The sequence below is a fragment of the Gymnoscopelus braueri genome (genome assembly GCF_963280865.1).
Source record: "Gymnoscopelus braueri genome assembly, chromosome: 19".
Taxonomy (NCBI): Eukaryota; Metazoa; Chordata; class Actinopteri; order Myctophiformes; family Myctophidae; genus Gymnoscopelus; species Gymnoscopelus braueri.
Window position 1 is genome coordinate 46,647,830 of NC_137621.1, and position 27,088 is coordinate 46,674,917.

The 27,088-nt window shown below is 40.8% G+C and overlaps 1 protein-coding gene across 1 annotated transcript; it reads right to left on the bottom strand.

The window, feature by feature from the left end:
- Window positions 1-5,297: 5,297 nt before the first annotated feature.
- Window positions 5,298-10,071, bottom strand: LOC308074365 (GTPase IMAP family member 7-like). Its single transcript, XM_080413786.1, has 2 exons — window positions 9,981-10,071; window positions 5,298-9,226 (listed from the first exon to the last, which is right to left on the bottom strand). Exons 1-2 carry the CDS (start codon window positions 10,000-10,002, stop codon window positions 8,253-8,255), a joined length of 996 nt encoding a protein of 331 aa, XP_080269912.1. The 5' UTR covers window positions 10,003-10,071; the 3' UTR covers window positions 5,298-8,252.
- Between the last annotated feature and the right edge of the window lie 17,017 nt (window positions 10,072-27,088).

Here is a 27,088-nt window from a genome sequence, read left to right on the forward strand (position 1 = left end):
CGGAGAGGATTTGTGACTTCCTCATGCTTTGAACAGAGGTTTTGTTGTTTTTTATGTTAAGCAACCAGACATTTACTCCACCCTCTTCCTCTGATCTCTACCACACACACACACGCACACGCACACGCACACGCACACGCACACGCACACGCACACACTAACCCTAACCCTAACCAATATAAAAAGGTGAAATGACTCTATATTCATATTTCTAAGGAACAATAGTAGCCTACCATCCAACATGTTTTAAAACTGCTTACATACTGTATGAGTCGACTCAATGTGTAGAACACATTGAATGATGAAATTCAGATAACTTCAAAGTGCTACACAATAGGATGTAACCTGTCTGAGTTTATGTTGCAAAATGGAGGCTTGTACCAACTGTGTATTTGTCACTTCAAAACCACAACCACTGGTTATGGTTGTGTGTGTGTGTGGCTCTGAAGGAAATGACAATTCATCAGACTGTTTAGATGCAACAAATCTATAGTGAGTATAGAACGGAGGCCCATGGGTTTCAAAGTCTAACCCCAGCCATCACTTACACAAATGAAGAAGTCAGAAAAATGCCATAATGTGCTATTTTTTTTTGGCCAATCAACCGAATAAACAGTACACCAAACGTGACACTGATGTATAACTTGGCTCCTTCCATGTATGGTTCACTTTTTTAATAGCATGATTACAATTTTAACATTGGCTGTGATAATTCTATGTTGAACATTGTGTGCTAATATTTCACAGACGTAAATCTATTTCCATTGATGCCAAAACGTGCTTGCTGGGGCTTATGTGTAGTTCTTGAAAGAAACATATGGACCCATATTTTTGTTCTAGTTTTGGGCACCTGTTTTTGTTTAGGGCAAACACTTTGGCAGTGGTGTAAAGTAACTAAGTACATTTACACAAGTACTGTACTTAAAATGTTGAGGTACTTTTACTTTACTGGAGTATTTCCAATTGTCAATACTTTTACTTCTACTCCACTATCTCAGAGGCAAATATTGTACTTTTACTCCACATTATGTATGTTTTATTACATTATAAAACATACATTAACCACTTTAGCCTTATTTTATACCTAGGCTATTTTCAAACATTTTAGTACTTTTACTTTTGGTACTTTAAGTACATTTTGATACCAATACTTTTGTACTTTTACTCAAGTACATTTTTAATTCCGGACTTTTATTTCTAACAGAGCACTTCTACATTGCAGTATTGATACTTTTACTTAAGTAAAACATTTGAGTACTTTTTCCACCACTGCACTTTGGGCCGGCACTGGCAACCATCCTTATATCTGGATCACCACTTTCTCTTGGCCTCTGAGCTTGATGATGAGCTTGGAAGCTGCAATGGTGTGGAATAACAAACTGTAGGTCATCAACAGCATTCTCCCGCAGGTGTTGCTACAGCTCCTTATGCTGATTGCAATAGTGTTGATATGAATGTTTCCCTGTGTTATGATGAATAGTGATTGTGACATTTCACTGCCCTGCCTTGCTGACCTTTTTGTTATAAAAACACCATTCCCTTTGCTGTGTTCATAGAGCCAAGTAATCATTTTAATTAAGTATTGTATCTTGAAGGGGAAAGGAAAACAAAGCAATATGTCCCATTTAAGTTTAATTAAGAAAATATATACAGCTTGTAGCCCTAGAGTATATCAATAAAGTCACTGAAACAAACAGTCAAGAGTAGGCTACCATGCATTTTCTATTGAGTAGCATACAAAACAATTTGTTATATTGGGTTTGCTAAAGTGAAAGTTCAACTCTAGCTAAATGATGGATAGTTAAGAACCAAATGGACCCTTATGGGTCTGTAACTCTTGAGAGTGTATAAATGGAACCAAATGGACCTGTGAGGTCATTAGCATTTGTAAACTCTCAGAGTTACATTATCCTTGATTTTACAATATAAATTGGGGTCCCAGAGATAGAAATGCCATTAAATGGGGGTCCGTAGTCTCTAATGCATGTCAAACTGGGGGTCCTTGAAATTAACATGGTTGAGAATCACTGCTAGAGCCGTAAAAGTCTTCTCTTACGGGGGTCCCTGGCATATCTTTTCAAATGGTGGTCCGCAGACTAATAAGTGTCAATTTAGGGGTCCTTGACATGAAAAAGATTGAGAACCACTGTCTTAGGGAAATCAGAAAAGACCAAATACACAACTGAGGACAAGGCAAACTTTGTGGCTTATTGTACAAGGCATTTGTCTTTAGGAATCCGTCGCCTTGACCCTCTTGGCAAAGAATTAATTTCTCTTTCATCTGTCGACAACTTCTCCCCTTGCCTCTCTTTTACCCGAGAGTCTTTCGAAAGCTTCTTCTGTTCTTTTTTGCTGTCTTTTTTTGCCTTTCTGAACATCTTTTTGGTGTAGTGCCCCTCGCCGCCGTTCTCCACGACCATTTGATCGACCTTATGAAGGAGTCGACTGGTCTGCGATGGCTCCTTCACCTCGTTACTGAAAACGTGGTAGCGCCCGTGACACTTCCGAACGATGTCGTTCAACTCTTCGCTCTTCGAAATAAATTCCTCGATCGTTTGCCTCTTCAGCCTCTCTCCGTGGGTGAAGAGCAGCATTGTGTATCTGCCCGACTCCTTGCCGAACGTGGCTCGGATAATCTCGACCGTGTCTCTCTCCTCCTGCGTGAACCTCCCCAGTTGAATCACCACCAAGAAGGCGTGTGGACCGGGAGCGGACAGAGAGACGCATGTCTCGATCCTTCTCAGCACCTCCTCTTGGGTCAGATCTGTGTCGAACAGGCCCGGGGTGTCTGTAACGGAGACTTTTCGTCCGTCGACCTCTCCGTTGGCTTTGTTGCATTCCTTCGTTTTGGCGGCCGGGGACAGCTCGGATAAAAAGGCTTCCCTGCCCAGGATGGTGTTTCCAGAGGCGCTCTTCCCTACCCCTGTCTTCCCGACGAGAATGAGTCGTAGTTCGTTGGCGCTTTTCGGCTTTCTGGATCCTGTAAAGATGAAAAGAAAGAGTTGATCAGTTGCCCCTGTTTTTAACGGGGTCATCCCTATGTTCCCCGGGTTCTATGTTTCCCCACTAAGGTTAGGGTAAGGGTTAGGGTTAGGGTTAGGGAGTGTGTGTGTGTACGCAGCTCAATGTTTTATGTAAATTCAACCAACAAAGTGTGTTGACTGCCTTGACCGCATAATGCAATGATGCAATGAAGACATATATGTATATATATATATATATATATATATATATATATATATATATATATATATATATATATATATATATATATATATATATATATATATATATATATATATATATATATATATATATATTTATTTGTAACTCAATTCTTTGTTTCTGGAGATTCTACAAATGTCTTTTAAACCCTACTTTTTTTTAAAATGTATGTTTCTATATCGTTGGTTCTCAAACTTTATCATGTCAAGGACCCCCAAAATGATATGTATTTGGCCGCGGACCCCCATCTCAAAATATTTTGTTATAGGGACTCGTAGAAGCAAAGATTTGAGGCATGGCCTGTCACTGTTCATGAGTTTGTCAATGGATGCATATTAGAGCAACATGAATTTTGGTTTGTCCATTGTATTGCGACGGGCAGCCTGTTTTCTTCCATTATGTCCTATATAGAACAGTGCTTCTCAAACCTTTTCATAACAGGGACCCCCAAATTTATATATATATTTGGCCGCGGACCCCCATCTGAAAATATGTTGTGCCAGGGACCCCCAAAAGCAAAGATTTGTGTTTGCTTAAAAAATACATACATTCAAAAGACTTCACTAATGTTCATGATTTTTGAAAAATAGCAGATCTACAAGCTCATAGCGCGGCACTCACGCGCTATGAGCTTGTAGATCTGCTATTTTTGAATATCCAAAGCATAAAAGTTTAAAATGACTGTGACGCTATATTAACACATTTTGCTGGGGACCGCCTGGAACCTCCCCAAGGACCCCTGGGGGTCCCCGGACCCCACTTTGAGAGCCAATGCTATATAGAACAAGCTTGTCTTGCAGGTTGCTTGATTCAGTAAGCGGTATTTCGTGTTTATGATATGATGTCAGTTATTTTACAGTCGGGATTTGATCAGAAGGGCCCCTCGAGTGGTCCGCCCCCTCTGTGGGCGGACCAAATAACAGCCTGTTAGGATGTGTGGATTTTTTGGTTCTTTAGCAGGGCTGTTTTTGAAACTATAGCGTATTTTTTACAAGCTCACAACACAGTGCACTGCTGCAACGTGTTGTGAGCTTGTAGATCTGCTAGCTTTGGTGTTCGGTGCTCGACTGGCGCCCAGTGGTGTAAAGTAACTAAGTGAATTTACTCAAGTACTGTACTTAAGTTCAATTTTGAGGTGCTTCTACTTTACTGGAGTATTTCCAATTGTCTAGACTACTGCACTACATCTCAGAGGCAAATATTGTACTTTTACTTCACTACAATTATTTGAAATCTTTAGTTAAGTTACTTTGCAGATATACATTATTACATTATAAAACATACATTAACCACTTTAGCCCTAGTGTGAGCTTGTAGATCTGCTATTTTAAAACATTTTAGTACTTTTGCTTTTGGTACTTTAAGTACATTTTGATGCCAATACTTTTGTTCTTTTACTCAAGTCAATTTTGAATTCAGTGCACTTCTACATTGCAGTATTGATACTTTTACTTAAGTAAAACATTTGAGTACTCTCTATCCACCACTGCTGGCGCCCAAGTATAAAACAAAATCTTTGATTTTTTTTTTCTTTTCGTTTTGCTTTTCCCAGTGATGGAACAACCTTTAGTAACCTTCTTTTAGTGTTGTATGCCCTCTCCTCCCACTAGCCTGGCTCCACCAGACAGCAAATGAAACATGAGCTGGCAGATTCATCAGGTTCCCAGGCTATCCTCCCACTGTGTGTACACTTGGAGACTGTTCTCTTTTCCTCCCGATGTCAACACCTCACAGTTATAAAAGTACCAAATGCTTAGGCAGCCGTGTTAATACAGTATTCAGTCATTTAAAGATAACTAGTCACAAATTATTCATATTGTTTTTTTTGTCTATGCAAAACAGAAACAAAAAAAGGGGGGAGTGAGGCAATAGTTGTAATAGTCACAGGCATCAATATTTGAGGTCCCAAGTGTTATGATTATTTTGAAGAAAAAGATAGTCTGTAATATTAAGTGTATTAAATAATGTAGCGTTTTGCAATGTAACAACAAAATGAATCATATGAAGAATGTTTGACCACAATTAATCATAGAAAAACATACTATACATATTTAGCTTCTATCATTACAAAAGCGAGACAAGATGTTTATTTATTTGTTTCACAGATTTAACAGAATTACATTGCAGGAGATATATGGTATATAATATAAAGGTTGGTTATACACTATGTATAACAAAGCCCTTCATACTGTATTTGTTCAAAAAACAATTAGTGGATGTACAGTGGCCATTGTGGGAGCCTGTAGCACAGTCAATTTGGCAATGTATACAGAATGCATGGAGTATATGAGTGATTCTCAAACCTTTTCATGTCAAGGACCCCCAACATGATACGTATTTGGCCGTGGACCCCCATCTCTAATATTTTGTTCCAGGGACCCCCAGAAGCAAAGATTTGAATTACAAATGTTCGCTTTAAAAATATATATATTCAAAGGTTTGCAAAAATCATGATTAAAAAATAAATAAAGCAGTTCTACAAGCTCATAGTGCGGCACTCGGTGCCGCACTATGAGCTTGTATATCTGCTATTTTTGAATAGCCAAAGTATAAAAGGTTAACATTATTGTGATGCTATATTAACACATTTTGCTGGGGACCCCCTGGAACCCCCCCAAGGACCCCTGGGGGTCCCAAGACCCAACTTTGAGAACCAACGGAGTATATGACACTTGTGTGATGAGCACTGGCACACGTGCACAGTTTTACAGTTTGTGTTGATCAAACAACAAAGCGTTAATACCCTTGACATTGGTCATTATATGAGAACCTGGTCAATTTAAGCCTGATTCATACATGTGTTGTACGACAGTGTAAATTAGCCATTAGTCTGTCCTCCTGCAAAGCTAATGCAGGCTTTGAAGCAACCCTGCAGCCTTGGCTGACAACTGTGCCAACATTCAGCAGGGTGCCAAAACACCAGTGGTGGGAAAAAGTACTCAAATGTTTTACTTAAGTAAAAGTATCAATACCGCAATGTAGAAGTACTCTGTTACAAGTAAAAGTCCGGAATTCAAAATTTACTTGAATAAGAGTATAAACGTATTGGTATCAAAATGTACTTAAAGTACCAAAAGTAAAAGTAATAAAATGTTTGAAAAGATCACAACGCGTCGCGATGCGACGCGTTGTGAGCTTGTATATCGGATCTTTTCAAATAGCCTATGTATAAAATAGGGCTAAAGTGGTTAATGTATGTTTTATTGTGCTTAAGTACAGTACTTGAGTAAATGTTCTTAGTTACTTTACACCACTGCAAAACACTTTAAAGGTGCTACTGCATAGACAAGATTCAGCCACTAGATGTCACACTACACCTGCCCTCTCGACATGACTCTCTGATTTATGATCTGAGCATCTCTGGGTAAGCCAATCTGAGTGTCAAAAGTCAAAACTATTAATGCCATCCTTAATAAAAAACAATTAAAAAACAAATGTTTAACATGTATTTATTGATCATTACATGTCTAAATCGCAAAATATTAGACTTACTGTTGATCTTCCTGTTACAGTATATATTACAGAATTATAATGCTGATATTTTTTTTAAGACTACAAGTTCTTTACATAAATCAAAACAATTATAAAATCAGCAACAGAATGAAAAAACTAATTCATAGAATATAAATAGTGAGAAATAAAACAAGACATTCAAACAATAGCGTGTCATATTTTTCAATCATGGAAAGGTATTTCAATAAAATCGGCTGTTCTCAAATAGCATATATATATATATATATATATATATATATATATATATATACTGTTAAAGTGGTTAAACTGATTGCGATGCTTTATACGTAATTTTGCTGAGGACCCCCTGAAACCCCCTCATGGATCCCTGGGGGTCCCCGGACCCCACTTTGAAAACCTTTGTTGTTTCTCAGTGCTTCTCCTGGGATGGATTTTTTAGACGTTTATTTAATCCGAGAGGAAGCCTCTTTTGCTCAATCCATGACCACAGTAACTTTAATTTTAGCCTACAATTATGTCTATCATTTTTCACTGTTGTATTTGATGATTCAACGTACAGGCTTACTGAAGCTTTCCTCACACGATCGTCTTGCAGCCTGCTCAGCAACTGGGATTGCACTTTCTTGCGTCATCATAGAAGATTTCTGTCATTTTCCAGCCTAATTTGAACGTACTGACAGGTTTTACTGGATTACAGATTCACCAATAGCAATCTAACAAAGACTAACCAGACAGGTTTTGCCATGGTCAATTTCAAGGGATAGTGATAGATTTTTGTTTTGTTTTTCATGTTCTTTCCAAATCAATTAGATTTTAGTTCAAACAAATCTATTAAAAAATATATCTTTAACCCTTTAAGACCGAGAACGCATCTGTGTCATTTTAAGATTTAAAAATAGCAGATATACAAGCTCGGTATGAGCTTGTAGATCTGCTATTTTTTTGAAAAATCGTGAAAATGTGTACAAATCATTGAATATATATATATATATATATATTTTTTTTTAAAGCGAAAACTTTTGAGGGGGGGGGGGATCCCTGGAACAAAATATTTTGAGATGGGGCGTCTGCGGCCAAATACATATCATTTTGGGGGCCCTTGACATGAAAAAGTTTGAGAACCACTTATTATAGCAACATATTTTTTTTTCCTAAAAACTGTTAGGATTTATAAGACATTTGTAGAATCCCCCCAGAAGCAAAGATTTGAGTTAAACATGTTTGCTTTATTTTTTATATTTTTATATATTCAAAGGTTTGCACAAATTTTCAAAAAATTGCAGATCGACAAGCTCATAGCGCGGCACTCGGTGCCGCGCTATGAGCTTGTATATCTGCTATTTTTGAATAGCCAACGAAATCTAAAAATGACACGCTTTAATGGGTTAAAACAAATGGGTTGGCAAGCCACACTCAAAAGCCCTTCATATTGTAGTACTGGAGGGACGCATTGTGTGTGTATGTAAAACAGGTTCATAGCATGATTACTGGATTCATAGCATGACTGTAATAAATGAAACTAATCACAAACAGGCAAAGCGACTTCGACTCTCTCATTGCACGCTGCATTTATCCGAGACACTGATCGACACGCTTATTGCGCCTACGGCGGCTCCGACGGCTGCTCCGACCGCCGTCCCCACCGCCATGCCGATCGGGCCTCCGCAGACTCCCAGCAGAAAGCCGATGGTGGCGCCGCCCATCGCCGCGGCCGCGATAATGGGAGCTTTCACGAAGTCGTTTGACTTCTCGGCCTGGGTCCTAGCTTTGGACTCGTACCGGTGATGCACGATCTTCTCCTCCTTGTGGAGGGACATTCCCACGAGAGTCACTCGCAGGTCTTTCAGCTCTTTCTGCCTCTCCGCCTCGTACTCTTTCATGAGCTTGGCTTTCTCCTTTTCGATGGCGTCCTCCGCTATCCCGAACATCTCGTTGGTGTAGTGCATCCCGCCGTTGTCCATGGCCATCCGGTCGATCTTGTCGAGGAGCCTGGAGATCTGCCCGTGGTCTTTGACCTCGTTGTTGAAGACGTGGTATCGTCCGTAGCAGTTGCCGATGATTCCGCTCAGATCCTTGCTTTCCGAAACAAACTCTTCGATGGTCTGTTTCTTCAGCTTGTCTCCGTGGGTGAACAGCACCATGGTGTGCTTGGCCGAGGCTTCGCCGAACGTGGTCTGTATCATCTTGACCGTGTCTATTTCCTCCTGCGTGAACCTCCCCAGCTGGATCAGCACCAGGAAGGCGTGAGGCCCAGGAGCGGACAGGGAGATGCACGTCTTGATCCTTCTCAGCACCTCTTCTTGGGACAGGTTTGTGTCGAACAGACCTGGCGTGTCTATGACGGCGACCTGCCGCCCGTCGACCTCTCCCTTGGCTTTCTTGCACTCGGATGTCAGGGAAGACGGGGACAGCTCCGATTCGAAAGCCTCTCTCCCCAAGATGGTATTTCCTGCCGCGCTCTTCCCCACGCCTGTCTTCCCAACCAAAACAATCCTCCGTTCATAGGACTCTGATATCCTTCCATGCCCTGTCAGACAGAAATATACGCTTTGTCATAATGGTGCGGCTGTGTCAGAAAAAGTAGTGTTGCTCGCATATCCCAAAACAAAAAGGAATCTTGATCTCAGCCGGAGAAAGTTTGGACATTTTGATCTTCCTGTTACAGTATATATTAATTATAATGATGACATATACATATTTTTTAAGATTACAAGTTCTTTACATAAAACTGAAAAATTATAAAATCAGCAACAGAATGAAAAAACGAATATAAATTATAAATAAAACCCATTAAGACCGGGAACGCATCTGTGTCATTTTAGATTTCTTTGGCTATTTATTTTTTTAATCGTGAACATTTTTTCATCTTTGAATCCCAGTCCTTGGAACAAAACATGTTTATTTTAGAAAACGTTTTTTAGAAAGCCAAGCCAATTTTGAATATATATTTAACGGCAAGATTAGTTTTCGATGGCATTCTGGGTGTAGGAAACAGATTATGATAATAAGTGGCTGAACATGATAGCCTGCTGTGTGTATGTTCAAATCTACTGTACCAATTACTATAAACACTTTAACACAGCTTTTGTTTTTGGTCATATTGGATGTTGATACAGTGAGAAATACACAAGATTAATTGAGAGAACAATTCCTGTCTTAGCATGAAATGTGTCAATCATATAACACAAATAAATCAGTCTTTAGATTCATTTTTATTGAAATCCCTTTAGATTATTATATAAAACAATTGTTAGTATTTTAAAAAATTCTGTCAAACCTACCTCCATAGACCACACCGCTCATTTTCGATACCTGCAGTTACTGTAAATCCACAAGCAAAGTACAGCTGTGTCGCATGTGGAGTCTCTTTTGGAAATAACAATTATTTCCTTGTACTTTGAAATACTTTACATTTCTTCACATGGGGCGGTGCTCCAGTTGTTGCCCTTACAAGGAACACTTCCTCCAACACGTGACACGCAGTTTACACATTCATACCGTTGCTCCCGGGCAGAAAACCTCCTATCTACATGTTTTAAGGAATGAAGGCTGTCATTACCATGGTGGCTTTACAGAAGTCAGTCCAAGATTAAATCTATAGGAGCGCCTGGTAGTAGAGCTGTCACGGACGCTCATGACATTGTAGTTGATGAGTAATTGTCATATAAATGAGTTGTGTTTTTGGAATTGAAACGTATAAATAAAAATAAAAAAGTTTGCTTTTCAGGCTTCTCAAAGATTTTAATTTATTTTGAAAATGGACGAATCATGGAAATCATGTTTTTTATACAGATGAATGGAAACAATTCTAAGGATTATGCAAACGCAATTCTGGTGAGCTTCAAGGAATTTCAAACAGTCAATGATGTAATGGTTGTGACAGACCTACCAGTTAGTGCACTATAATCACATCTGGCTCCTGTCATCTCATATGTGTCTCTTCTCTCTACACTGTCATATCCACATATAGACCTAGTCTGATAACTGTGTTTAGATGCATCAAGAGACTGCTTGGAACATGGGACACGTGAAGCACATGACATATCCCCGCTCCAAACACGTGGCAATCAGTTTACACACACTTTTGCACTCAAAGGACCACAATGGAAATGTATTCCATTTTGTTTCATTTGTATTTAACTTTTATGTAACCCTGTGGTCCCCAACCTTTTTCATGTCAAGGACCCCCAAAATGATATGTATTTGACCGCAGACCCCCATGTCAACATATTTTGTTCCAGGGACCCCCAGAAGCAAAGATTTGAGTTAAAAATGTTCACTTAAAAAAATCAGCTGTTTGTTGTGAAATAAAACCTGGAGCATCAAAGTGAGTTGCGAGCCATATCTTTGTTTTATCACTTTAAAAAATACTACATTGAAAGATTTGCAAACATTTTCAAGATTCTTCTAAAATAGCAGATCTACAAGCTCATAGCGCGGCACTTGGTGCTGCGTTATGAGCTTGTAGATCTGCTATTTGAATAGCCAAAGTATAAAAGGTTAAAGGTTAAAATTATTGTGATGCTATATTAACATATTTTGCTGGGGACCCCCTGGAACGCCCCCAGGGACCCCTGGGGGTCCCCGGACCCCACTTTGAGGGCTAACAATTCAACCATTCAAAACTAATTCTTATTTCCAACTGTGACCTTTTGAGGAAGAGGCTTTCAAATAAATGCATCAGGGTAAAAACTAAAATAACAATGTAATAATTTACAAAACACAGTTAAAGTGCACACTATAAAACCGAAAGTAAAACCAAAGGCATTACAGCAAAGCTAAATAAGACACCAATCTGAGGGACAGCAGCATTTGTCTTTAAGAATGTCCATAAGAGAGACTTTAAAGCTGCACTATGTAACTTTTCGGATTTGAACCTGGTTTCCTGCACAAGTGCCGAATGTTTTACTATTTGAGCTAATAGAGCCTGCTTGCTTGCTCAGGGGATAAATTGAATCTTGACCATCAGGTCAAAATTTGTGTCAGATCCTGTGTCTAGGTGAGACATGACCTTTGACCAATCTAAATGTCTCAATAGAAAAGCAGGGAGACTAAAAACAACCATCCCAATTGTATAAGTGATATTGTATTAACAGACTTTAACATACAGATTGGTCAACATTTTCTTTTTTTTTACATTAAAGTGTTTTTTTTTTTGTAGAGCTTGTTTGTGTCTTATCCTTTTGACAGCTATGTACAAATATGTGTATATGCATTTTTGTCAGTAAAAGAGTCAATCACTCAGTGATATTATCAGTTCGCTCAGTTATATTATTCACAAAGACAATGACAAAATAGCATTTGATCAGCATTTTAATGGAATAAATCTATATTAATGTCAACAAGGAACTGCCCTGGCAAACAAAACGGCAGTCCCGCTGGGATTCTCCAGCAGTGTGAGGAGGGAGTTGATTGAAAACACAGCAGGTGCTGCTGGCTGCCAGATTCCCCATTACACAGTCATCCTATATTCAAATTGCATACTGGGAGGGCCGGCCGGCCGACCACAGCCACGCAACTCAGACATACTGTAAACATAAACAAACCCGATACGCCGATATAGAGTATATGCTTGTCACTATGACTCAGACATAACCTTTAACAAACCCGATATGGCCATATATGGAGATGTGGTTGATCAGAGCCACAGATCTGACTCCTATGCCCATATATGGTCATATCCATACGTATGGTACCAACCGACGGCGCGCACATCGCCAAGGACTCGATGGAGTGCCAGTGGTGTAAAGCAACTAAGTACATGTACTCAAGTACTGTACTTAAGTACCATTTTGAAGTAATTTTACTTTACTGGAGTACTTCAGATTTTCAATACTTTTACTTCTCCACTACATCTCAGAGACAAATATTGTACCTTTACTCCACTACAATTATTTGAAACCTTTAGTTACTAGTTACTTTGTAGATTTTGATTATTATTACAAAACATTCACCACTTCAGCCCCTATTCACATTTCGGCCATTTGAAAATAGCCGATCTACAAGCTCACAATGCGTCGCATCGCGACGCATTGTGAGCTTGTAGATCGGCTATTTTCAAAAGATTTGTTATACATTTTGAACTTGTGAAATGGGGCATTATGCACAATGAGTACTTAAACTTTTGTACTTTAAGTATATTTTGAATTCTGGACTTTCACCAGAGTAATTCTACATTGCAATATCGATACTTTCTTTAACTTAAGTAAAACATGCAAGTACTTTTTCCACCACTCACTGTGCATTCATCTACATAATCCACAGCAACTTTGTTCGGTGAACGGTTTTTTACTTTGTAAGTAACTCCCATCCCTCTGTGGGAGAGAGTGACCAAAAGGTTGTCCCTGTTCGATGAAGTGGCTCTGCAGTTTCCTCCGTGGTTCACAGGGGATTTGCTAAAAGAACCACCTGCTTTGATAATGTAGCGGCTGTCGTGTTCTCCTTTTGTTATCTGTGCGTCTTCACGCTGTGACAATGTGTTAACCCATTAAGACCGGGAACGCATCTGTCTAACCACTTCAACCATTATTGTATACTTTGGCTATTCAAAAATAGCAGATATACAAGCTCTTGTATATCTGCTATTGAAAAATCTTGACAATGTGTGCAAATCTTTGAATATATATATTTAAGCGAACATCTGCAACTCAAATCTTTGCTTCTGGGGGTCCCTGGAACGACATATTTTGATTTTGGGGGTCCTTGACATGAAAAAAGTTTGAGAACCACTGATATAGCAACATAAGTTTTTTCAATAAGGATTTAGAAGAGATTTGTAGAATCCCCCAGAAGCACAGATTTGAGTAACAAATGCAGGAGGGGCGAAATCCCAAAACGGCGTTGGCGGCCGCCACGCCTCCGCCGCGCATCTGGCACGACCGCCGCGCGTCTGGCACGAGTGCCGAGCCTCAGCCACAAGCGCCGAGCCTCTGCCTCTCCGCCACAGACCGTCAGTTCTCCGCCGCACCCGCCGCGGCGGAGACGCCACCGTCACGGCGGAACCTGCCACTGACAGCCACTGACCGCCACGGACCCGCCACAACCCGTCACTGAGCGCCACTGACAGCCACAACCGCCACTGACCGCCGCCCGCCACAAGCGCCGCCTCCCGCCACGAGTTCCGCCTCCCGCCACGAGCGCCGCCTCCCGCCACGAACGCCAAGCCTGCCGCCACAAACCGTCACTGACAGCCACTTTCCGCCACTGACCGCCACTTTCCGCCCCGACCCGCCACTCTCAGTGGCGGTCCGCCACTCTCAGTGGCGGTCCGCCACTGACAGCCACTCCTCCGCCATGACCGTGGCATATTTTGCGCATTGAGACAGAGGAGCAGTTGAGATTTCATTCGGCCAGATCTTTCTCAATTTTACTTGAATTCTTATAATTTTTATGTTTATATGATCTGTCAAGTTTATATTTTCCGGTCTATTAGTCATGAAATGATTATATATTTTTTTATAATTTATTATAATGTAAAACGATATCAAGCCGGAGTTTTCCGTGCGTAATTACGCACGTGGTCTGCTCTCCCCCCCCCCCCCTCTACACCGATAACTCTTTGCCAAAAATAGCCGATCTCCAAGCTCACACTCCGCGCATATAGTAAATAAGATGGTTATTATTATTCATATTATTATTATAATGACAAACAGTGAATGTCTGACGGACAGAAAGCCTTCTCGAATGATGCCCCGTTGAAATTATATCAAAACGAAATCAAAGTGAGTGTGCTCCAACGGCCTGGGTCTGTCTGTCTGTCTGTCTGTCTGTCTGTCTGTCTGTCTGTCTGTCTGTCTATATCTGTCAAGCTCCTTGCCAAAAATAGCCTATCTACAAGCTCACAACGCCTCGCTGCGAGTGACCTTGTAGATCGGCTATTTTTGGTGTGAGTGAGTGTGCTCTAACGGGGGAACACCCTTCCACTTCGAAACACCTCCACATCGACGCACCCCCACTTCGACGCACCTGGGGTCCGACCCACCGGGGGTCCGACACATCGCTAGTCCGACCCGAAATGGATATTTCACCCCCCCACTCCGAAAGTGATTTTTCAAGTCTCTGCATATAAACTCATGCGTAAAATCGTGCGTAATATGCAGCTGTGATGCTCAGATTGACAAGCTCTACAGCTGCTCTACAGCAGATCTACAAGCTCATCGAATATTAATATTGTATTATTATTATTATTATTATTATTATTACAGCAGATCTACAACCTCATCAAATATTAATATTTTATTATTATTATTATTATTATTATTATTATTATTATTATTATTACAGCAGATCTACAAGCTCATCGAATATTAATATATTATTATTATTATTATTATTATTATTATTATTATTCAATATGTAATATTTATTATGTATTATGTATTATGTATGTATTATTTATTATTATTTGGTCCCTGAGTCCTGATGAGAATATAGACGAATCCACACGCCTATATTTATTTTATTATAATGTCAATACAAATATGTATTCTCTAAATATTAATATACTAATATTTCATGAATGAATGAACTTGGTAAAGTGTCTCGTAGGGTCGGGATGACATGTTGCTATAGTCATTAATTACCCCAACCAACATCGAAGCACCTGTGTGCATTAATCCTTCATTAATCCTCCTTTTATTAAAATAGTGGCCGTCGAGCCATTAGCCCCCCGCCTCCTCGTCCATTCACGCGGGCAGGCAGCCAATCATTACCGTAGTCAGTAGAGCGACCCTCGTCTATGATGCAAATGTATGCCTTTGTTTTCATGGGGTGCCAGGAATGCCATGTGTGGGGGGTCTGGGCCATCACCTGTACTCACCTGGCATAAAAGGGGCTCTGAGAGCAGCTTTAGCCATTCATTACCAAATATAATAATTTGTGCAGGTCATCATGTTCGCCTTTTCTGTTATGCTGCCCTTTTTTTAGAATAAAAATACATACATTGAATATACTTGCATATTGTTTTTATTAACGTTTTTCCGTTTTCCCCCGGGGGGGGGGGGGGGGGGATCTCGCCTGCCTTAAATGTAATTCCTGGGAACGCCACTGGTCCCGAAGCAATCCGCGACCCCCCCCCCCTTCCCCCCTCCACCCCGCCCCATGAAAGTAATACAATGTTTGAAAATAGCGCATCTAAGCTCCCATTGTGAGCTTGTAGATCTGCTATTTTTCTTATATCCTATGTATAAAATATGGCTGAAGTGGTTATAATATAATAATCTGCAAAGTGTAGGATTATTATTATATTATTATTCGTTGCATAGTCCAATTCCAACTAATGCTTGAGTGCGCTCCAGCAGTGCGCACAGCCTGCCTGCCTGCCTGCCTGCCTGCCTGCCTGTCTGTCTGTCTGTCTGCCTGTCTGTCTGTCTGTCTGTCTGTCTGCCTGTCTGTCTGTCTGCCTATCAAAAGTCTGCGGCTCTAACACACACGCACGCACGCACGCACGCAGTTAACCCAGGCTTTATTGCCACAGGCCCCCACCCCCCCAGGTGAACAAATAATAATTCAAGAAATAATACATTTTCTTAAAACACCTATATCTATATGGTATATAATGAACGTCAATTAATGTATCCCTATCCCCTAGCTGCCAGATTCATATTTACGCACATGCCAAATGCACTGCCTAATAATCAGATACTATATATGGCTACTGTCAGCTATATAGCTGACATCATAGCTCCGAAGCATCATGGATATACAGACAGAGCAGTCAGCGGTCTTTAGATGATAGATGCCAGATGAAGATAATATTAAAAATCACTGTAGTTCAAACACCCTACAGTTTCTCTTAGAGGTACAATGTTACCATCATTTGATAGTCAATGAACTGTGGCCTCACTTCATGACTTAAAAGTGAATATCTCTGTATGATTAATACACTGATGAGTAGCTGCCTGTGGTGCTGAACTGCCTGTGTGTCGGTAGTGATGACGAGGAGCTGTCTATGGTACTGACCTGTCTGTCTTTACTAATTAAATGAACCAAATTAAAGCCTTGCTGTCAGTCATGCATGACGCAAATGGGGAGCAGTTAAAAGATAGTTGGAGAGAGTTGAATAACCTCTTGAAATATTAAGAAATAATAATAGGCGGTCTATTTATTCATGTTTTACACCTTTTAGCTTAGTGATATTGAAGAGGTGGGTTTTGATGGTGGTTTTGAAGGATTGGAAGGTGGGCGCATCTCTGAAAGTTTTGGGGAGTGCATTCCAAAGGAAAATGAGGGACCACCTGTTGCGTGCGTGTTGAATGACAGACTCAGAGATGCTCGTCTGCTCCTTTCCACTCCAGAGAAACATCAGTCCGGTTAGGACTGCATGGGCCAGTGAGAGTTTGCAAAAACCTGTTGCGTTAGTGTCCAATTTACCACTGGGTTTTGAAGGATTGGAAGGTGGGCGCATCTCTGAAAGTTTTGGGGAGTGCATTCCAACAGACAGACTCATCACAGACTCAGAGACGCTCGTCTGCTCCACACACACACACACACACACACACACACACACACACACACACACACACACACACACACACACACACACACACACACACACACACACACACACACACTCCTGTAGCTGTCTGGCTACAGACAGAGGTGGTAGGTAGATCATTCAGGGGTCTTCAACAGGGGGTGTAGGACCCCTAGGGGGTCCTCAGAGTTACTAAAGGGGTCCGCCCAATCTTTGTGTGATTTTTTTTTTTTTTTACCTTAACCACTTGAACACTAGCATCCCTTTTCTGAGGAGAAGTTTAGCCAAAAATAGCCGATTTACGTTGTGAGCTTATATTACATATTTTAGGTAGATAGATAGATATATAGATAGATTTAGGGGTTTTAATATCATTTTTTATTTCTTAAATTATTATTTATTCACCTTGGGGGGAACATAGTCTCGGGGTTAACTGTGCTTGCGTGCGTGCGTGCGTGTAAGTGTGTGTGTGTGTGTGTGTGTGTGTGTGTGTGTGTGTGTGTGTGTGTGTGTGTGTGTGTGTGTGTGTGTGTGTGTGTGTGTGTGTGTGTGTGTGTGTGTGTGTGTGTGTGTGTGTGTGTGTGTGTGTGTGGTGTGTGTGTGTGTTACGGTCGCGGCGTGAACAGACAGACAGACAGACAGACAGACAGACAGACAGACAAACAAACAGACAGACAGACAGACAGACAGACAGACAGACACCCAGGCTGTGTGCGTACCGCTGGCGCATGCACTGAAGCATTGGTTTGTATTGGAATATGCAAAGAATATTAATAATAATAATCCTACACTTTGCAGATATAAATTATTACATGAACCTTGAGACATACACACACACACACACACACACACACACACAGGGGGGGGTCCTCAGAGTTACTACAGCGGTCTGCCAAATCTTTGTGTGATATGATTGTTTTTTACTTTATAACCACTTGAACATTAGCATCCCTTTTGTGAGGAGAAGTTTAGCCAAAAGTAGCCGATCTAAAAGCTCACAACTTAGATCGGCTATTTTACATAGATAGATAGATAGATAGATAGATAGATAGATAGATAGATAGGTTCGGGGGTTTTAATACAATGTATTATTCATTTAATTATTATTGTGTGTGTGTGTGTGTGTGTGTGTGTGTGTGTGTGTGTGTGTGTGTGTGTGTGTGTGTGTGTGTGTGTGTGTGTGTGTGTGTGTGTGTGTGTGTGTGTGTGTGTGTGTGTGTGTGTGTGTGTGTGTGTGTGTGTGTGTGTGTGTGTGTGTGTTACGGCCGCTGCGCGGACTTTTGACAGACAGACAGACATTAATGAAGGATTAATGCACGCAGGTGCTTCGATGTTGGTTGGGGTAATTAATAGCAACTATAGCAACATGTCACCCCGACCCTATACAAGACACTTCACCGAGTTCATTCATTCAGGAAATGTTAGTATATTAATATTTATAGAATACATATTTGTATTGACATTATAATAAAATAAATATAGGCGTGTGGATTCGTCTATATTCTCATCAGGACTCAGGGACCAAATAATAATAAATAATACATACATAATACATAATAAATATTACATATTGAATAATAATAATAATAATAATAATAATAATAATAATATATTAATATTCGATGAGCTTGTAGATCTGCTGTAATAATAATAATAATAATAATAATAATAATAATAATAATAATAATAAAATATTAATATTTGATGAGGTTGTAGATCTGCTGTAATAATAATAATAATAATAATAATAAAATATTAATATTCGATGAGCTTGTAGATCTGCTGTAGAGCAGCTGTAGAGCTTGTCAATCTGAGCATCACAGCTGCATATTACGCACGATTTTACGCATGAGTTTATATGCAGAGACTTGAAAAATCACTTTCGGAGTGGGGGGGTGAAATATCCATTTCGGGTCGGACTAGCGATGTGTCGGACCCCCGGTGGGTCGGACCCCAGGTGCGTCGAAGTGGGGGTGCGTCGATGTGGAGGTGTTTCGAAGTGGAAGGGTGTTCCCCCGTTAGAGCACACTCACTCACACCAAAAATAGCCGATCTACAAGGTCACTCGCAGCAAGGCGTTGTGAGCTTGTAGATAGGCTATTTTTGGCAAGGAGCTTGACAGATATAGACAGACAGACAGACAGACAGACAGACAGACAGACAGACAGACAGACAGACAGACAGACAGACAGACCCAGGCCGTTGGAGCACACTCACTTTGATTTCGTTTTGATATAATTTCAACGGGGCATCATTCGAGAAGGCTTTCTGTCCGTCAGACATTCACTGTTTGTCATTATAATAATAATATGAATAATAATAACCATCTTATTTACTATATGCGCGGAGTGTGAGCTTGGAGATAGGCTATTTTTGGCAAAGAGTTATCGGTGTAGAGGGGGGGGGGAGAGCAGACCACGTGCGTAATTACGCACGGAAAACTCCGGCTTGATATCGTTTTACATTATAATAAATTATAAAAAAATATATAATCATTTCATGACTGATAGACCGGAAAATATAAACTTGACAGATCATATAAACATAAAAATTATAAGAATTCAAGTAAAATTGAGAAAGATCTGGCCGAATGAAATCTCAACTGCTCCTCTGTCTCAATGCGCAAAATATGCCACGGTCATGGCGGAGGAGTGGCTGTCAGTGGCGGACCGCCACTGAGAGTGGCGGACCGCCACTGAGAGTGGCGGGTCGGGGCGGAAAGTGGCGGTCAGTGGCGGAAAGTGGCTGTCAGTGACGGTTCGTGGCGGCAGGCTTGGCGTTCGTGGCGGGAGGCGGCGCTCGTGGCGGGAGGCGGAACTCGTGGCGGGAGGCGGCGCTTGTGGCGGGCGGCGGTCAGTGGCGGTTGTGGCTGTCAGTGGCGCTCAGTGACGGGTTGTGGCGGGTCCGTGGCGGTCAGTGGCTGTCAGTGGCAGGTTCCGCCGTGACGGTGGCGTCTCCGCCGCGGCGGGTGCGGCGGAGAACTGACGGTCTGTGGCGGAGAGGCAGAGGCTCGGCGCTTGTGGCTGAGGCTCGGCACTCGTGCCAGACGCGCGGCGGTCGTGCCAGATGCGCGGCGGAGGCGTGGCGGCCGCCAACGCCGTTTTGGGATCTCGCTGTCTCTCAACAAATGTTAGCTTTAAAAATATACTGTATATATATTCAAAGATTTGCAAAGAATTTCATGACTTTTCAAAAATAGCAGATCTACAAGCTCGTAGTAAGGCACTCGGTGCCGCACTATGAGCTTGTAGATCTGCTATTTTTGAATAGCCAAATAAATCTTGACAGATTATTTCCCGGTCTAAATGGGTTAAGCGTGCAGGATTCATCAATACCGCAGGTGCGTCCACCTGTCAGGCACTCGCAGCCTGCCAACCGAAGCACCCCCTCCCGTACGTTTAAACGCTGGAGTGCTGGCATGGCCCAGTGACACAGTGGGCTAGCTCGGCATGCTCTCTTTTCCTTCGTGTCTATAGACCAGCGTTGCCAGACTTTGCGAGAGAAATGAGCAACCAGGTCTATGAAAACGAGACCAAAAGAAGCGACTAACACATGAGCACTTAAAACCTATAGCTTATTACATAGGCTATTTGAAAATTGCCGATCTACAAGCTCACAACGCGTTGCGAGAAATATTTTTATGATGCGACGCATTGTGAGCTTGTAGAGCTGCTATTTTCAAAGATTTTTATACTTTTTAAACTTGTGAAAAGGGACATTCTGCACAATGAGTACTTTTACTTTTGGTACTTTAAGTACATTTTGATACCAATACTCTTGTACTTTTACTCAAGTACATTTTGAATACCTTACTTTTACTTCTAACAGACTATTTTTTACATTGCAGTATTGATACTTTTACTTAAGTAAAATATTTGAATACTTTTTCCACCACTGGTACCGTCCGAGAGAGACAAGTCTACAAGGGGACAGAAGTTCAGTGAAACCTATTGCGAGTGCATTGCTGAGGGTTGTCCATGTGGCAAGAACACAACTCTCCGTGACGTGTCTTCCCAGAACTGTCACAATCGTTTGTTCGTTACCCATAATAGTAATAATAACTTTATTTATGTAGCACTTTTCAAAATATGAGTTAGTTGGAGCCCAAAATAACAGCAGTCGGAGCATAATCGCATAGCAAGTTTAACCGGCTCCGGTTTATTTACATCCGCGTCTGCATGCGATCACGTGAGATAAGTTCACGTGAGCTGTTGCATTGTTCAGCCAGGTGCAACAATCCTGTATTTTAAAACCTGCAGGGGGAAATTCAGTTTCAGCTTTAGCCAGCTGATGGCTGCTCAGACGGTCTTGATGAGCGCTTGGATGGGGAACTGCTAGGGGTATACTGTTAGGGGCACTTTTCTCTGGCCTGCCAAAGAAAACAACTGACAGATTACAACTTGTTCAAAATGCGGCAGCCAAAGTTTTAACTAAAACTAAGATGAGAGAACATATTACTCCAGTTCTAGCTTCACTACACTGGCTCCCAGTTGTTTTTAGGATTGATTTAAATTTTATTTTACTAGTTTATAAAGCTCTAAATAGTCTGGCACCTTCCTACCTCTGTGGCCAGGGGTTGGACCGGTGACCTTCTGATTACAAAACTGCTTCTCTAAGTTAGCTACACGGACTGAAGCACATGTGTACATGTGGGCCACTGATAAAACGTGCAATTCTGATTTCTCTACCAAAATATTTCAGTTGTGACTGTGATGCAGCACCCCCGGTAGCTACTGCTGAACTACTCTGCACGACATGGACACATTTTGCACAAACATACTGATTTCCATTACTACACGGCAGTGGTGTAAAGTACATTTACTCAAGTACTGTACTTAAGTACAATGTTGAGGTACTTTTACTTTACTGGAGTATTTCCACTTTTCAATACTTTTACTTTTACTCCACTGCATCTCAGAGGCAAATATTGCACTTTTACTCCACTACAATGATTTGAAAACGTAAGTTACTAGTGTCTTTGCAGATATGAATTATTACATTATAAAACATACATTAACCACTTTATACCGAGGCTATTTGAAAATAGCAGATCTACAAGCTCACAACGTGCCGCGATTGTTGTTAAGCTTTTAGATCTGCTATTTTCAAACATTTTTAGTACTTTTACTTTTGGTACTTTAAGTACATTTTAGTACCAATACTTTTGTACTTTTACTGAAGTAAATTTTGAATTCCAGACTTTTACTTGTTGATGTTTGTATTTCCGCCTGTAAACTCTCCTACAGTATGTTTCACGTGGCACCTTGATTAGAACTAATTCCTGTGCAACATTTTGTTATGTTGACTTGTGTTTGCTCTTTGTGTAAACATGCAACTTGCCTATTAGCCAGTTCATCCTTGCAAAAGAGACTTGAGTCTCAATGTTTTTTCTGGTTAAATAAAGGTTATATACATGTGCTGTATGTCCGACATTCTGCAATACAGGTCTTCTGAGTTGTGAAAAACTGGTTGCTGGTTGGTGCTAGGATGGCTATAGTAGGCTATCAAATAAGAATAGTGCTACTTAGAGCCTTGCCAGAAAGTTTAACAATTAGCTTATAAAGTATTTCAGCTGGGCACTTGGAGAGCTTAAACAAGCTCTTCTAACTCATAAGAGATTTATGGGTTTTATCATTTAATGTACTGTTTTGTAATTCTGCATTTTATCTACTTTTATACCGCTTTGGCCCTAATTGGCTAGGTCTCACTTGCACAAGAGGTTTTTAATCTCAATGTGACCTCCTGGTTAAACAAAAGGTATTTACAGTATAATCGTTGCTGTCGGTCAGAAACCATCTCCACATTAATGGTCAAAAACCTCCTAACTCCACTTGAGCTGTATTTGGGTAAAGTGATGATAATTAGGATACATTCAAGTATCTGAAAATGTATAAAGTCTCGTACCAACTTTGATGAGACAGTGTTGTGTTGTTCTAAAAACTTTTTTTTTTAAAAAGTTAATAGCTGGTTTCTGCCCGACAGCAGAGATATATTATTGGTCATGCTTAGAACTACATTAAAACTAGAAAAAGTGCTCATCGGAGCACCAGGTCTCCGCCAGGTCAGGTATAGGTTATTGTGGCCTCCTGGTGGCGCTATAATAGGCCAATGGGAAAAGGGTGCCATTTCTTCTTAGGCCTTTCAATCGGACACTGCATTCATGATTTGAGGCATTTTGTTCCATTTTTTTTGTGCTAAATTAGACCTGCTGGTGGCGCTATAACAGGCCAATGTGAAAAGGGTTTCTTCCTCTGCCTAGTGGGAAGGTGCGTGGAAATCACGGAAATTGCATGCTGTGTTCATGTTTTGAGGCATTTTGTTCAAAACGGACCTCTCCTGCAAACTTTGGAAGCCAATGTTAGCCAATTAGGATGGAATATGAAAAATCGAACAGATCTGTGTTGATCACATGACTATAGAGATACTGTGTACTGATTTGCGTGATTTTTGGACAGAATCTGTGTAGGAGTAATATCAAAAAATGTGTTTTGCACAAATCGGCCTCCTGGTGGCGCTCTAAAAGGCATATGTGAAAAATGCAGGGCAAAGGTTTTTCCTTGGCCTCTAGGGAGTGTGCGTGCAAAGTTTCACTTAGATCGGTGCAGTTATAGGTGAAAACGTGAAACGGCCTGTTGTAGCGCCACCATGAAGCTGATTTGAAAAAGTTCAAGTGGCATTTCTTCCTCGGCCGAGTGGGAATGTGTGTGTGCAAAATTTCGTGTAAATTGCACGCTGCGTTGATGATTTGAGGCATTTTGTTCAAAACAAACCAATCCTGCAAACTTTGGAAGGCAATCTTAGCCAATCAGGATGGAATATGGAGGAGGGGGGGGGGGGCGGGTCAAGGACCCCTGGGGGTCCCCGGGCCCCACTTTGAGAACCAGTGATGTAGTGCGTTGGTTCTCAAAGGACCCCCAGGGGTCCTTGAGGGGGTTCCAGGGGGTCCCCAGCAAAATCCTCAGCAAAATGTGTGAATATAGCGTCACAATAATTTTAACCTTTTATACTTTGGCTATTCAAAAATAGCAGATATACAAGCTCATAGCGCGGCACCAAGTGTCGCGCAATTAGCTTGTAAATCTGCTTTTTTTTTTTTTTATCTGGAAGATTCGTGCAAATCTTTGAATATATTTATTTTAAAGCGAACATTTTAACACACATCTTTGCTTCTGGGTGTCCCTGGTACAACATATTTTCAGATGGGGGTCCGCGGCCAAGTATATATCAATTTGGGGGTCCCTGGCATGAAAAAGTTTGAGAAGCACTGATAGTCTGTTATGTCATAGCCTACATTGTGCTTATTTCCAGTCAGTTGGTCATAACATGCTTTCACCGTCATTCATGGCCACAGAAGTACCTGAAATGCCTGTTTACGCTTTACATAATATGCACAGTGGAACAAGGTAAAAGAAATGTTTGGTATGTTGGACGAAAGCAACAACAAATAAACCACTTCCTTGAATGACTTGACATTTACTGAACTGGACGCAGGACAGTGGTGGAGAGTGACTAAGTAGGCTACATGCCTACTCAAGTACTGTACACATTTGAGGATGTTTTACTTTACTGGAGTATTTTCAATTTTCAGTACTTTTACTTCTACTCCACTTCATGTCAGAGGCAAATATTCTACTTTTACTCCACTACAATTATTTTTAAAACTTTAGTTACCAGTTACTATGTAGATCTATATTATTGTTACAAAACATGCATTAAACACTTCATTCCTAAATACTTTGGCTATTTTAAAATAGCCGACCTACAAGCTCACAACGTGTCACAAAGCGACAACATAACATATCATGATGAGTCATGACCATTTAGCTACAGTTTGTTGGAGCAATTTTACTGTGACCGGCCACTTGGGGTCAGTGTTGTCTGAGCATAACGTTGACGGCAGCTCCAGTCCCCACCTCAAGTGACTGTTTCTCAGTGGTGTAAGTAATTAAGTACGGTGCTTTAGTAGGTACTTTTGCTTTACTAGAGTATTTCCAATTGTCTATACACAAGTTTCCTATGGCATGGTGGGCATCACTTCCTGTCGATTTGATCCCTGATACCTGATCAAATCGACAGGAAGGGATGCCCACAACGCCCTAGGAAACTTGTGGATACTTTTACTTCTACTCCGCTACATCTCAGAGGCAAATATTGTACTTTCACTCCACTACAAATATTTGAAAACTTTAGTTACTAGTTACTTTGCAGATATACCTTATTATATTATAAAACATAACCAATAACCAATAGCCCTATGTTATACCTAGGCTATTTGAACATAGCCGATCTACAAGCCGACAAACATTTTAGTACTTTTACTTTTGGTATACTTTAAGTACATTTGGATACCAATAAATACTGTTGTACTTTTACTCAAGTCAATTTTGAATTCCGGACTTTTACTTGTAACAGAGTACTTCTACATTGCAGTACTGATGCTTTTACTTAAGTAAAACGTTTGAGTACTTTGTCCACCCACTGCAGTTTCTCTGTTCACGCACACCCACATCCACACACATTTAAGCGCGCACGCACCCACGCACCCACGCACGCATGCTGACAATGCTCATTCAAATGTCCAGGATTTTCAATTTAAACTTGTGTGACACTGATTGGCTATCGAGGCACTCTCTCTCTCAGTCTCAAGGAGGCCGCTGTCTGCCGGAGTCACCGATAATTTTCAAAGAGGCTGAATGCGTTTCTATTTACTCTGCCCAGTGTGCATGTCATGCACATTTAAAAAAAAAAATGGCCACCTGCACAAAGGAATTCAATTTGGCCAGCACTTTGATCCGTTACCATCACTCAGAAGGGCTTGCCATCCGAATAGTCAAATTAAAACTGCATTAAAAAAACTGTTTGAGGCTAGGCAGCCTTTACTGCGCTGCTACCTGCTAATTAAAATATAATAATAACAATAAATATACATTATGTAATCCTACGTTATATAATCCTAACATGCCAGCTATGGTTTGGGCAACTTTTGCGATTTTTTAGTTTACAGGAACATTTGTGTTTGCTTAAAGTGTCTGAAAAGGTTTAGCCCCTTAAGGCCGGGAGAGCAGCTGTCATTTTAAGATATCTTTGGCTATTCAAAACAAGACCAGGAGACCTGGTTCTGCCAGACCCAAAATGAAGTCCTAGTATGTAACACACCTACAAACCACTTTATAACTGAAGTTCATGATGTCATGAATAGTTTGTGACGAAAGGGGACGTCACAAACTTTTTTTTGGCTGGGGCCGGAGGACAAATGGGGGTCCGCGGCCAAATACATATCATTTTGGGTGTCCTTGACATGAAAAAGTTTGAGAACCACTGATATTATATAGCAACATACGTTTTAATAAAACTGTTAGGATTTAGAAGACCTTTGTAGAAAGTTACAAATGTTGGCTTTAAAAATATATATATTCAACGCTTTGCAAACATTTTTCAAAAACAGCACGTAGAAGAAAAAAAACAGCACTTAGCGCGGCAGAGTGCCGCGCTACGTGCTTGTAGATCTGCTGAGCTTGTAGATCTGCTATTTTTTAATAGCCCAAAGAAATCTGAAAATGACACACGGATGCGTTCCCGGGCTAAATCGGTTAAGAGCAGTAGGTGAAATTACAGCGCATTTGCATAATATGACATTTCAGAAACCTGTGAGAAACGCCTCAGCAGTCTGCAGTCTGCTTTTGCAGCTTTTTTAAAAACCGTGCTCACCCCGTGACTCTCATTTGTTTTGACATTTTCCCATACTTTCGGCTCTTCGCCGAAGTTGTACATTTGTCACTTTGTATTTATTTTTCACATTACCGGCTGGGTTCTACCAGACTAAGGAGTATGTCAAACCCAAACCCATGCAAAATGCCCCAAAAAACCAAGCGCTCTACCTGTCTCCACTCTCTCTTCATAAAGGTAATCGAGTGT

What these genes read in the sequence shown, in the direction of transcription:
- LOC308074365 (XM_080413786.1), bottom strand. Translation starts at nt 10,002, where the DNA reads ATGAGCGGTGTGGTCTATGGAG. An exon ending in GAGCGGTGTGGTCTATGGAG is followed by an intron (nt 9,227 to 9,980) that starts GTAGGTTTGACA and finishes TCTGTCTGACAG; the next exon opens with GGCATGGAAGGATATCAGAG.